The sequence below is a fragment of the Stenella coeruleoalba genome (assembly GCF_951394435.1).
Source record: "Stenella coeruleoalba genome assembly, chromosome: 5".
NCBI lineage: Eukaryota > Metazoa > Chordata > Mammalia > Artiodactyla > Delphinidae > Stenella > Stenella coeruleoalba.
In genome coordinates, this window is record NC_137150.1 from 49,144,084 (window position 1) to 49,158,083 (window position 14,000).

General features: G+C 44.6%; 1 protein-coding gene and 1 long non-coding RNA gene across 2 annotated transcripts in view; one reads left to right on the forward strand and one right to left on the reverse strand.

Moving 5' to 3' along the window:
• The window catches only part of LOC307186255, a 70,754-nt gene extending 62,801 nt beyond the window's left edge, over window positions 1-7,953 (forward strand). The window contains exon 4 of the long non-coding RNA XR_013828290.1: window positions 7,352-7,953. This is a non-coding gene — a long non-coding RNA (uncharacterized lncRNA). The remainder of the gene's footprint in view (window positions 1-7,351) is intronic.
• SLC7A14 (solute carrier family 7 member 14) overlaps window positions 1-8,376 on the reverse strand; it is a 66,737-nt gene extending 58,361 nt beyond the window's left edge. The window contains exon 1 of the mRNA XM_079921219.1: window positions 8,070-8,376. Coding sequence (XP_079777345.1) covers window positions 8,070-8,373 — 304 coding nt within the window. The 5' untranslated portion in view covers window positions 8,374-8,376. The remainder of the gene's footprint in view (window positions 1-8,069) is intronic.
• Between the last annotated feature and the right edge of the window lie 5,624 nt (window positions 8,377-14,000).

Here is a 14,000-nt window from a genome sequence, read left to right on the forward strand (position 1 = left end):
ACTAGAGCACCGTATGCAGTGTTCTGAACACAAAGATTAGTTTACTGAACCTCGTGGTGTTCTGTGGCGGGGCTGTTTACTAGAGTTTTCTGTTTCTGCCTTCACTTTCTTTCACCAGGATGGTATTGTAAATCCATTGTTCAAATGACATTATCTCAAAAACGTTCTCATTTGTTATGTGCCTTTTCTCAGCTAGAAAGAGCATTTATCCTTCTCCCTCACCCTCCCTCATCCAGCCATGCCCAAATCCTCTTCTCCATGCCAGGCTTCCTGTCAGCCTCCACTTCAGCGCCTAGAGCCCCGTGGTCTCTTGCCTGTTCTGTACAATATGCACACAGCCAGATTCCCACCTCTGTTCTCTCCCCACTGTGTTACTAAAATACAGATCTGGTCACGCCACTGAACTTCTCAGTGACTACAGAATGATGTCTAACCTTCCTGCCCTGGCCCCCAAATCCCTCCTTCTAGAACTCACTTTGTTTAAATGAATGATCCTGGTGGACCATTTTGGTTAGGGGATGATAGTCTTTGGAGAATGGCCAGGATGAACTTGGAGGGCGATAGAAAGATATGTAGACTGCTCTGGATAAGATATGAACAAGAGTTTTAGGGCTTGACAGTGAGCAGGTGAGGGAGTAGAAGGTCAGTTTAAAGGAGGAAGGCTGCCCATCAATGGGGCTGGAGGCTGAAGTCAAGAAGAACAGAGGGTTTGTGGACATTCTCTAAAGCCAGGGAGAATTGGAGTAGCCTATATTCCATCGTAAGCTTGCTGTCTGCTGGGACGGACTGCATTATATCTCCTATCTCTGGCCCAAACTTTCCATAAAGTTCACTGCACATACAGCTTTACCTTGCTGTTACTTGGAGGACAGGAGGGACTGGGGTATCATCTAGTTGGATGATGAAGTGAAGAAAAGGGAAGAAGCCAATGAAACATGGAGTGGAGACAGAGACTCTATGGAAGCAGAGATTCAGAGCTGGAGGAAGTAAGCTTCACAACTCTCTAGGTTTATTGAGGGAGACTCTAGATTTTCTGATTGTACATTACTGGGAATCAGAACAAATTTTACTTAAATGTTTCAGAACAACTTGACCTCAGCGAACTGGAGGGCTTAGGGGCTATGCATCGATTATACATGTGGCAGTGACAGCTAGTTTTCCTTTTCTTTACCACCAATAGAACCCCTGTAATACTTGGGTTGGCAATGTACCCAGTCAGAAGACTACATTTCTCAATCTCACTTGCTGTATCTTAAGTGTTCAGGTTTTAAGCAATATAAATGGAAGTTATAGGAAAGGATTTATGAGAAAGCTACTTTAAAAAGGGACAGAGATGTGGGAAATGACCTGCCTCAACTTCCTGTTTCCTTCCTGCCTTCCAAAACCCAGACAAATTGACTGGAGCCACAGCAGCCATCGTGGGTCTTGCAGGCACCTTGAGGATGGAAGCCAAGTATCCAGATGGTAGACCAGAAAGATCAAGGGGCCTAATTACCCATGACTGCAGAGCCACAGTAGCAGCCTCCCTCCAGACTTCTGTTATACAAGAGAGAAGTGAAATTATCTTTCATTTTTAGTTTTCTGCTGTATCAACTGAACCTAATCCTAGTCTGCTAATACAGTAGCAGAATAACAGTGATTATGAGAGGGCTCTGGAGTCAGACTGCTTTCACTCTGTTCCTTGCTCTGTCACCTCTTAAACAAGAGCCTTAAAGCAATTACCAAAGGTTTCAGAAGCCTCCTTTTTCTCATCTGTAATATGAGGAAAATAACACCACGTACACATGGGGTTGTTGTGAAGATTGAGTAAAATAATGTGTAAAGCAATTAGAACTCTTTAGGTACACAGTAAGTGCTCAATAAATGGTAGCTGCTGCTATCATTATTATTATCATGACTATTATTGCCATAATTACTTATCAGGTTTAGCATTCATCTCCATTAATGGAGATGATGGGTACTTTAGGGTAGAGGCAATTTCTTATTTATTTTTGGTATTGCTCCAGGACTGGCATATGGTAGGTACCCAATACAGCTTTCCCAAACCGTATCTTATTAGATTTTTGCTACTATTTCTCATGAGCAGATGATAAAAATTACTGGTATAGTGTACCGGGCAGGAGACTGATACTATGCATGCTTACTGTCATTTAATCCTTACCAGAACCACCTGAGAAATGGGCTGAAACGGTAGTTGTAGACAGTGCAAGAGCTTAGGAGTCATTCAGACCTACACTCTGTTTGAGGTTCAATTTCATTAATATTAAAAGAACTGGAAATAAGTTTTATTTCTCCACTCACGTTCCATGCATAGGAGCCTCTTGGGGCAGATTATTTTTAATGGCCAGGTGTCGCTGACACGGAGGCTTTACTTTGTGTTTCATCCCAAGCCAGTGAACTAGAGAACCTCTATAAACTACCCTCCTTCCATCCCTCATCTTGCAACAAAGCTGTCAGTGGGAACCGGGAAGAAAAACTGTTTCCCCTATCTGGTTTATACAGTCTGGTATATACAAAAGGGTTTTAAGGTTTGGCTTGGGCACGGGGTCTGGTTGTGGGCTGCTGAGCTATTCAAGAGTAGATAAGACCTTTTGGACAAGGGTAAAGGTTACAGCACAAGCTGCTTCCTCTGATAAATTTCCCTCTACCTGTGATAGGGCTGTGGGCAGTTATGGTGTTGGGGCAGGAACAGTAGGAGGAGCCTGGGAAGTTTTTTTTCTTTTTTTAATTTTATATATTTTTGGCTGCGTTGGGTCTTTGTTGCTGCACGCAGGCTTTTCTCTAGTTGTGGCGAGCGGGGGCTACTCTTCGTTGCAGTGCGCGGGCTTCTCATTGCGGTGGCTCCTCTTGTCGTGGAGCACAGGCTCTAGGCGCGTGGGCTTCAGTAGTTGTGGCGCACGGGCTCTAGAGCACAGAGCTCAGTTTTTGTGGTGCATGGGGCTTAGTTGCTTCGCGGCATGTGGGATCTTCCCGGACCAGGGATTGAACCCGTGTTCCCTGCATTGGTAGGCGGATTCTTAACCATTGTGCCACAGGGAAGTCCCTGGGAAGTTTTTGTAACTTTGGGTCTTGTCAAATTATAGAGAAAGTGGCTCTCTCTCTTAGATTTGCTTCATGTTATAAGCTGGTTTGCATCTCATGGGAGATGATGCCACAAGGGCAGAAGTCTCTTAAGAATCTGCTGGCCAAGTAGTTCCTATCTTAACATACATTTCCTCTTCTTGTAGGTCATGGCTATTCCAGAGGTAGCTCCTGGTTCCTATAGTGGAGTAGTCCTTAACCCTGGCTGCACATTAGAATTCCCTGGGGAATTTTTTTTAAATGCCAGTTCCTGGGCTCTACCCCAGTCCAACTGAATTAGAATCTCTAGGGCGTAGAGCCTGAGCATCGGTATTTTAAAAAAGGAATAAACAGAAGTTCAAAGAAAATTTTAAAATGAGTCACAAACTGAGAGAAAATATTTGCAAAACCATATATCTAATAAAGAACTTGTATCCAAAATATATAAAGAAGTCTTAAAAGTTAATAAGAAAATGAAGACTCCAATTAAATAATGAAAAAATATGTGAACACTTTACCAAAGAATATATTTGCATGGCAAATAAATACATAAAAAGATGCTCAAAATATTCGTAATTAGGGAAATGCAAATTTCAACAGTACTGAAATATCACTATACCCCGTCCAAAATGACAAACAAACAAAACAACCACAAAAAAACACACCTGACAATTCTTAGTGCTGGCAAAGAACAGAGCAGCTGGAACTCCCATGTATAGCTGGTGAGAATCAAAAATAAGATAGCTACTTTGGGAAAATGTCTGGCAGTTCATTATAAAGTTAAACATATACTTGCCACAAAACCCAGCAATTCCACTCCTAGGTATTTACTCAAGAGAAATGACAACTTGTGTTCACACAAAAACCTGTACACAGATATTTATAATGGCTTAATTCATAATGGTCCCAGACTGGATCAACCCAGTTGTCCTTCAGCTAGTAAATGAATAAACTGTGTGGGGCTTCCCTGGTGGCGCAGTGGTTAAGAATCCACCTGCCAATGCAGGGGACACGGGTTTGATCCCTGGTCTGGGAAGATCCCACATGCCGTGGAGCAACTAAGCCTGTGCGCCGCAACTACTGAGCCTGTGCTCTAGAGCCCGCCAGCCACAACTACTGAGCCCGCCTGCCACAACTACTGAAGCCCGCATGCCTAGAGCCCCTGCTCTGCAACAAGAGAAGCCACCGCAATGAGAAGCCCGCACACAGCAACAAAGAGTAGCCGTCGCTCACCGCAACTAGAAAAAGCTTGTGTGCAGCAACGAAGACCCAACAGAGCCAGAAAATAAAAATAAAAAATAAAATAAATTGAAAAGAAAAAAAACAAACTGTGGAATATCCATATGGTGGGATACTACTCAGAAATAAAGTGTAATGTTTCATTGATAACACACAACATGAATGAATCTTAGATGCATCATACTAAGTGAAAGAAACTAAACTCAAAAGGTTACATACTGAATGAGTCCATTTATATAACATTCTGGAAAAGACGAAAGTATAGAGACAGAAAACGTCTCTGGTTGCCTGGGGTTGGGGGTGGCAGGAGGGGAAAATCACAAAGAGGTAACATGAAGGAATTATTTGGGGGGTGATGGAACTCTTCTGTATCTTGATTGTAGTGGAGGTTACACAATTGTATGTATTGGTCAAAACTCATAGAATTGTATATTTAAAAGGGTCAACTTTACTGTATGTACTTATAACTCAGTAAAGCTGAGCCTTCCTCCCCCGATCCATTATTCAGAAGCAAATTCCCCAATTTAAATTCATAGTCAGGGTTGAGACATATTGCTGGCATAATAAATTCAAATCTAGTTTCTGTTATTTAAACTTCAGTTTCCTCATATGTAAAACTGGAGATAATAAAACCTACTTTGAAGAGATATTATGAATCTTAAACGTGATGATGTGTGGCAAACTCCTAATATAGGGTTTGGCACAAAATAATAATAACCACTTAATAGGTGCTACGTGCCAGGTGTTGTATGGGCATTTTACAGATACCTCATTTAGTCTTTACAACAGCTCTATGAAGTAGGTATTATTGTCACCATTTTCAGGGTGGAGAAACTGAGGCTCAGAGAAGTTATGGAACTTGCTCAGAGTCTCACAGCTGGTCAGTGGCTGAGGCAGGTTCCAAGTCTAAAGTTATCGTTACTGATTACTTTACCACTCTGAAATCTTAATTTCAAGCATCCTACTCTTCAACTTCACTTCTGTCTTCTAATTCACTTTCTCGGTGTTTTTACTTCAGTGATTTCCTGACCTCATTGAGAACACCAGTCTTCATCGATCCTACCACTTCTCGTAAATCACCACTACCTTCATGTTCTCACTTCCCTTCTCATCCAATCTAAGTTGTGTGGTCCAGCAGTATTTCTTCTTCCTTTTCTAGTATTCCTAGCCCCGTGGCTTTTTTCCCCCTCACTCTCTGCCTAGGAAAAGCTAAATCTAGTCAATCCCAACTTTTTCTTTATTCTACTCTTGCAACCAAGCAGCAGTTATTGCTGAAGATAGATGCAGATATGGAGAAGCAGTGGGAAGTTGGGTCCAGAGAGAAGCTATATGGAGATGATGGTGGGGGAGTGGAAAGAAGAGGGTGGAGGGAGACTTTCCTTGGTTTAATGGCAAAGGATCATAGAGTGAGAGGCCTGGTTGAAGAAACCTGATATAAAAATGCTAACTTTGGGGGCTTCCCTCATGGCGCAGTGGTTAGGAATCTGCCTGCCAATGCAGGGGACACGGGTTTGAGCCTTGGTCTGGGAAGATCCCACATGCTGCAGAGCAACTGGGCCCATGAGCCACAATTACTGAGCCTGCGCATCTGGAGCCTGTGCTCCGCAACAAGAGAGGCCATGATAGTGAGAGGCCCGCGCACCGCAATGAAGAGTGGCCTCCACTTACCACAGCTAGAGAAAGCCCTCGCACAGAAACGAAGACCCAACACAGCCATAAATAAATAAATAAATAAATTTAAAACTTCATGACATATGTCAATATTAAAAAAAAAAAAAATGCTAACTTTGGCACAGTTATTTTGGTCCTGTCCCTGGCTGGGGGCTCTAGGAGGATTCTGGCTGGCCTCAGCTGGGAGATGTCAGTTACAAAGTGTAGAGAAGTGTTATGGACGAGGCCATGTGCAGAGAGGGGCATCCCTACTGGGACAGAAGCAGGGCTTTCTTTTGGTGCCTGGTGCCGTGGTGAAGGCACCAATTACTGGCCAGTACTGGAGCCTTCGGTGGAGCTGGTTCAGTGATGTGCTGGTAAATGTTTAACAACTCACTCTCTGAAAACAAACAGCAAACAAACAAACTCTGATTTGTAGCATTTGCAAATTTCTGTGGTGTAAATACTCCCTCCATAGCCCCAGTCTAGGTTACACAGCGCCCATGAGCACGCTGTCAGGGGGACAGGCTACCAGAATGTGACTGGGCCTTGTTCTAATTTCTAACTGTAATGAAGCACCTTGAAGGATAGGAAGGAAGGATTCATTTGTGGGAATGTCATGGTTTGGGGGACGGGGCCTTAATAGGATGGGATCTAGAGGAGACTGTGCAGTCTGCATTGACCAGGCAGGACTCTGAACCGTCTGCCCTACGTCCTCTGTAGGACTCCCTGGTTACATGCCTGCCTTTTGTCTTACCACTGCTCTTCTGTTCTATGTGCTAACATTTTTAGATTTATAAATTTATGGTGTGTAAGAATCTGGCACCTTCCCCCAAATAATTTCCTTGCCAAACAAGTTTGAAAATGATTGCAATCAGGTTAATATTAATAGAATTTCAAGCATCCACAGAATTTATTCATATATAAGGAAAAACTCCTCCATTCTGCAGGAATCTCAAATATTAGGATATTCATGCATATTAGAGAATGACTTCAGGAAAAGATAGTGGTAAGACCAACAAGGATATAAGGCGTGACAGGAGATAAATCAAATCGGTCCTGGAAATATTTTCCTCATCACATTAAAACGATGTCAGATATAAACAGTGCACTTTCTGATGGCGTTTCCCTAGTCTGTGCATCCCACATGGATGGAGACTGTTTAGTCTGGATGTACGATACTAACGTAGACCCTTCTTGTGATGGTGTGCATTAGTACACAGAACTCCCAGTGTAGGTTAGCATCTTTACTTCTCCAGAAACATTTGAAGAGGCCACAACATTCACTGCCAAGACATGAGTTGACCCACGTGATCTGCCAATCCCAAACCCAGCAAAGCCTCATGCTTTTGCAGTATAACCATCAAGAAGCAGTAAGTTTTCCTTTTCTTTCTTTTTCAAGGTATCCATTGACCCATCCCCAGCATCTGGGAAGATACTGTGGATTCCAACTCAAGAGAAGAGGAGGAAGGAGAAAAAGGAAATAGAGCTGTTTCACAAACTATCAACGTGTAAGTCCTGGTACTTCATTAAAAAAAGCAAATGCGTTTTATGATTCTTTCTCAAGGAGAGAGAAGGCGCTGGCTGAGCTACCTCTGCAGAACATCAGTCTGTTGCAGTGCTGTGGCAGATGGTGCTTTGTGATTCTCACGATGGCTTTATTTCCTAGCTTGCTTTCCTCCTGCTTGGAGATCACAGTGCCAGTTTGAGGCTCATAAAATCCCAATCATATCAGATTTACTGACTTGTCATTTTGCTACTCTGCCGATCCAGTATTTATTATTTATATCCTGGCTCTATCCACCCCCCACGAAAGAACTGACCTTTCTTCTCCTGAAACGGAGACAGAATAAAAATAGAGCCATTAGGACATGACAGGGAATGAGAAGTTGGGCAATGGCTAGGCACCAGAATATTTATTTGGATCGAAAAATCAAAGAAAAAGGAAGCTACTACAGTGAGCCCAAACCTAGTGCTGAACTCCCTGATAGTCAAGGCAAAAAGGGGGCATGATGACCACTTTGCTCATCTCACCACTAAATACTCTAGGAGAGCGGGACGAACAGTAACAGGCCTGCAGGCACACTCTCCACAGGCCTGCGCCTGCACAAGATGCTTACCCGACAATATGGATGCAACGGCTGCAATGATGAAGGACACGATGACGCCGGGTCCTGCCATTTCCTTGGCCACCAGGCCAGATACCACGTACATCCCAGTGCCCACGCAGCTGCCAACTCCGAGCGAGATGAGGTCCACGGTGGTGAGCACCTGGGCTAGCTTGGTGCCATGTGCTGTGGTGGCCCCAGTTCCCTCTAGCATGGACTCCACCGGTTTGGTGCGCAGGATCCTGGAGTGCATGGCGTACCAGGCAGCCCCCCACTGCACTCGCCGGGGGTCCAGGGAGGCGAGGAAGCCACTCATCCTGAGCGAGATGGGTTGTGGTGAAGGTCAACTGATGGCAGAGGGCTGCAGAAGCCTTAGTGGATGCTTCTGGAACTCATCTAGTGACCAGGGATCTCCCTTTTAGGAAAGGTCGAGAGGTCCCCAGGGCAGACTTCTCCTGGGAGTGAATGTCTGCAGGAAAAACACAAGAAAAAGGAAGATGAGACCAAGTGGGAAACAAACTATGGCTTGAAGGCATTGATGGAGGTCAGTGTACTGAACTGGTAGAACTGATCTAACCTGTGTATTTATAATGCAGGAGGGTTGCATTTCCCCCTTTGTCTTGCCTCCAGTCCTAAATGACAGTCTGTAGTTTGCACTGTGTGGCATAGTTGTTATGAAGAGGGTGGTCTGAGTCAGGGCTCTGCTGCTTACGGTTCTGGGAACTTAGAAACGTTACTTCATGTCTCTGTGCTTCAGTTTCTACTGCATAGTGGGGATAATCAAGCGTCCTGCCTTGTGTCGATGTGAGAATTAAATTAGTGTTTGTCTAAAAAGAGCTTAAGACAATGCCTGGCCTGTGGAGAATGCTCTTCTGTCAGACTCTAAGTGCTTCTTACCTGGCTCTGCCGAGACCTGGTCTGTGATTCTTGGGCATAATCTCTGGGGACACAAGTCCTCATTTTTTATATAAGGATGTAAAATTGGATCTATGACTCTCAAGAGGGGCAGTGCCACCCCACGGGATTGTCTTCGAACTTTGTTCTCAAATGAAATGAAAATGTTTTGAGAAATTTTTTGCTCTCAGAGGTTGGGGTAGGGGGAGTGTTCATGGCATTTGGTTGGTGGGCCCCAGAGATGTTAAACGCGTGGGATGGTGTCATACCATTGTCAGATATTGGACATTTTTTTTTTAATCAATTAATTTTATTTTTGGCTGCGTTGGGTCTTCGTTGCTGCGCACAGGCTTTTCTCTGGTTGTGGTGAGCGGGGGCTACTCTTCATTGCGGTGCATGGGCTTCTCATTGCAGTGGCTTCTCTTGTTGCGGAGCACGGGCTCCAGGCACACAGGCTTCAGTAGTTGTGGCGCACGCGCTTAGTTGCTCCGCGGCATGTGGGATCTTCCCGGACCAGGGATCGAACCCGTGTCCCCTGCATTGGCAGGCAGATTCTTAACCACTGCGCCACCAGGGAAGCCCCGGACATTCTTGTAGGTGAAAATTCTGGTTATGATGATCTGAAGCTAAAACCTAACTCTGTTTTACATATAAGCACATGAGATTATTTTGGATGGTTTTAATAGGCAAGTACCTTGACTTTTCCAGGAAGGCAATTATAGAATAAATTGAAGGAAGATTGTAAATTCTTTAGTTTTGAACTTAAGTGGAGTTCATCACTGTTTTAGAAAACCAAGACACCCTTTCAGTGCAACCCATGGTGCTGCATCACCCGTTCAGCACACCTGTACCAGCCTGCCATTGGAAACTGGCACGTTTACAGTACTTTTTTACATAGTGCAAGCATCTCATGATGACAGCTGTACTTGCCTGAGTGTTTAAATACTGAAATATGTTATATACAGGCAGGTTACCCATGAATTTTGCTTTAGGATATTAAAGAGGGGTGTATCAAGACATGTATTACAAAAAAGAGGTGCTGGGTCTGATAGACTTGAGAATTATTGTACTAGATGATTTCTAAAGTTTTGTCAAGTTAGAAAATGCCAAGATTATATGAAGTTACTTTCCTTGGAAGCCAGAAGCTTCATAAAATTCTATAAAGAATTTTTAAAGTACATCTGGAACATTGATTCCAAGTACTGTGCTGATAAGCCTGGGACATTTACATTTACAGCAAGTTCCAGCCCGTGTAATCTACCCATATTATTAATTAATACGACTTAGCACTTAATGTAACACTTGTCCACTTCTAAAAGCTTTGTGGATACAACCTAATTAGAAGAATCGGGTGAAATGTAGCAGTTTGGCTCACAGGGGTTGGGTGATGGACCTACTGGTTTAATTTCCTCCTAAATTTGGCAGCGTTGCTTCCTGCTGTGTGTTAATTCTTGACATCTTAGATATCAGTACATTTAGATAGTGCCACTGTATATACCAGAGTCATTCAAAAGCCTAGAGTGCCAGCATTTTTTTTTTAAGATTTCCAGATTTGTGAGAAAATGTATACCAGGAAGGCTGCAAGAACAACTGCTCTACTGGAGCTCTTGAGCTCTTGTGGGGAAATCAATGTACATATCTATTTAATTTCAACCCAGCCAGCATGTACTGAGCATCTGTTATGTGCCAGGCATGATGTTAGGCTCAGAGATGCAAAGACACAGTCCCTGCTCTCGTGGAGTTTCCAGTCTAGAACTGGAGATGATGGTCACCCAAATCACAATGCAAGGGAGAAGGTTTTTTTTTTTTTTTTTCTGAAAACCTTGTCTTTACTTATTTTTCATATTACAAATGTATATAGCATGGCCATTGCAGAAAAATCAGACAGTATCAACAATAACATTCAGTGAAGATAGATAAGACAATTCAACACACAGATAGAAAAATAAAAACCAGATCATTCTAGAGAGGGATAAGGGGTATGTTGTAGTGTCCCCCCAAAATTTATATGTTGAAGCTCTAATCCTCAGTACCTCAGAATGTGACCTTATTTGGAAATAGAGTCGTTGCAGATGTACTGAATAATTAACTAAGATGAAGTCACATTGCAGTAGGATGGGGCCCTAACCCAATGCAACTGGTGTCCTTATAAAAAGAGGAAATTTGGACACAGAGCCACACACACAGGGAGAACGAGCTGTGAAGATGAAGGCAGAGATCAGGGTGATGCATCTGCAAGCTAGGGAACACCAAGGATTGCCAGCAAACCACCAGAAGCTAGGAAAGAGCCCTGGAACAGAGCCTTCCTCACAGCCCTCAGAAGGGACCAACCCTGCTGACACCTTGATCTCAGACTTCCAGAACTGTGAGACAATAAATTTCTGTTATTTAAGCCTTGCAGTTTGCGATACTTTGTTATAGCAGCCCTAGCAAATGAATACAGGCTATAAAGGAAGTCAGACAGGGTGATGAAGGGGCGAGAGGGTCTCTGTGGTCACAGCATTGGCTCCTGAGTGACGGGAAGCAGCCGGTCATGCCAGGTGTCAGGGGAGAGGGTCTTGCAGAGCTGGGCCAGAGGGGAGACGGGGTGGCCTGCTCTGGGAACTGAGTGACACTGGGACAGTGTGACAAGGAGGATTCAGGTACCACGTGAGAGCTTTACATGTGTCAACTAGTTAAATCTGCATTTACAGGTGAGGCAGAGAAGGCCGGGGAGGTCCAGTAACTTCTCCAAAGTCATGGAGCCCATAAGTGCAGAGCTGGGCCTTGGCTCCACTTGCCAAGCTGTTATTCCTGGCTTTCCTGCCTGAGGGGCACAGGGTCAGACTGCTGAGCGTCTCTCAAGCCAAGACAAGGGGTTTGTGTTTACTCTAAGAGCCATGAGAAGCCCTGGGAGGGTTTTATTCAGGTGGGCAACATGATGTGATTTACATTTTTAAAGGCTCATTGTAGCTGCTGCGCAGTTAACTGAAGACTCGTGCCTGATGATGAGTCAGTGCCAGGACAGATGTATCAGTACAGAGGGGAGTGAGGTGTGGACCTGCAGCTGAGGGCAGCCATGGTTCTCCAACTTGGCTGCACAGGGGAATTACCTGGGGATCTTTCAGGAACAATGGTGCCTGGCCTCAGCCCCAGAAATCCCAATTTGATTGGTCTGAGGTGTGGCCTAGATATAGGAATTCCTTAGATCCTTAGAGCTCCCCAGGTGATCCTAGCACAGCAGGGTTAGGGTCCACTGCCCTGTGAGTAATGACTAACGTGCTGGTGTAGAAAACCAGATACTGCCTGTGATGGTTAATTTTACTTGTCAACCTGGCTGGGCTAAGTGATGCTAAATAGCTGGTGAAACATTATTTCTGGGTGTGTCTGTGAGAGTGTCTCTGGAAGAGATTAGCATCTGAATTGGTGGACTGAGTAGAGAAGATCCCCTCATCGGCATGGGTGGGCATCATCTGATCTGTTGAGGGCCTGAATAGAACAAAAAGGCAGAGGAAGAGTGAATTCACTGATTCTGCTTGAGCTGAGATACCCATCTTCTCCTCTCCTCGGACACTGGTGCTTCTGGTTCTTGAGCTTTCAGACTCAAACCAGGACTCACACCACCTGCCCCTCCCGATTTTCAGGCCTTCCGACTCAGACTGAATGATACCACCAGCTTTCCTGGTTCTCCAGGTTGCAGACAGCTGATCATGGGACTTCTTAGCCTCCATAACATGTGAGCCAATTCCTCACGTAAGAAATCCCCTCATATGTATCTGTATAAATCCTATTGGTTCTCTTTCTCTGGACAACTTTGACTGAGCCATTGCCATTTTCCACGTGGGGTCCCAAGGCCGAGAGGTACTTCCTGTTTCTCTTCCTGGGCAGGTAACTGGGCCTTTCAGCAGCAGTCTTCTGCAGGCGGTGACTGTGGGTCTGGAGATACCCTTTGGGATATTTGTCCTGATCAGCCCTTCATCAGAAACTGTCACAGAGACACTGAGAAAAGAACCAGGCTGGTTAGGGACGTGACAGTTTCACTTTGGTAGATAATTAGAAATCATGGTGAAAACATAGAGAATCAACTAGAATAAAAGTTGAAGGTGGTAGAATTCCTTCCTGGCTCCATTCCCTCCATGTAATTCCTCTGAGTGCTTGCTTTATTGATGCAAACAGGGGCTTGGGGCATTTCCTTTCTTGGTTGGAAATTTACTGGAGAGAACAAAATGTACAAAAGAAAACATGCTTCTAAGTGACTATTGACAATATCCATATTCATTACCCCCAGATTATGTTAATCAAAGAGAGTTTTGGAAGCTTATTGCTGTTGTCTTTCCAAGATGAGCAATAAATGTGTGTAGTGCTTTCTCTAGCACTTTAATTCAAGTTTCTCAAAATACTTCACAGCTATAGCTAAGGAAGGCTTGCAGGGCCCCTGGGAGAAGGGAGTCATCATTGTGGTGTTTGCCGACATGCTTGAGGGTTCAGTGGGCTCCAAGTATAATGACAGAAAGAGCAGGTTTGTGTGAGGATGAGAATAATTATGGCTTGGAAGTTCACCGTCTAGGTAGGATTGTTGAATTAGGTTGGAGCCTGCGTTCGGAGGCGAAGACCGGAAGGAAACGAAGGCTAACAAAACAGTAAACAGCCTCAAATCATTCCTGCCTGATTTTGCAAATACGCTAAGGGATTACAAAAATCCCTTCCTGACACTTCCCATGAGGTGGTGTCCAGCCTTTGCTGGAACATCTGGAGCAGCAGGAACATTGGCTGGTGGAAGCTGCCCCTTCACGTGGTTGAACAGTTAGGATTGCAACAAACTTCTTCTAATCGATGTCCCTAGGCAAAAGGAGGTTGCAGTTGAGAGTGCCAGGTTTGATGAGCCCTTCCAGGTGACTGCAGGATCTGAAGGAGCCTTCTGAGGCCCCGCCCCCAACTCCTGTACCCTGTGTCGTGTGCTAGCCCTCCTCCCCACCAGCCCCGCTGCTTCTCCTCTGGGCTGAGCTCCTGGCTCCTGGTTAAGAACCTAATTCAGGAGCCAGGTCCCCTGGGTTCAAAGTCTGGCTCTGC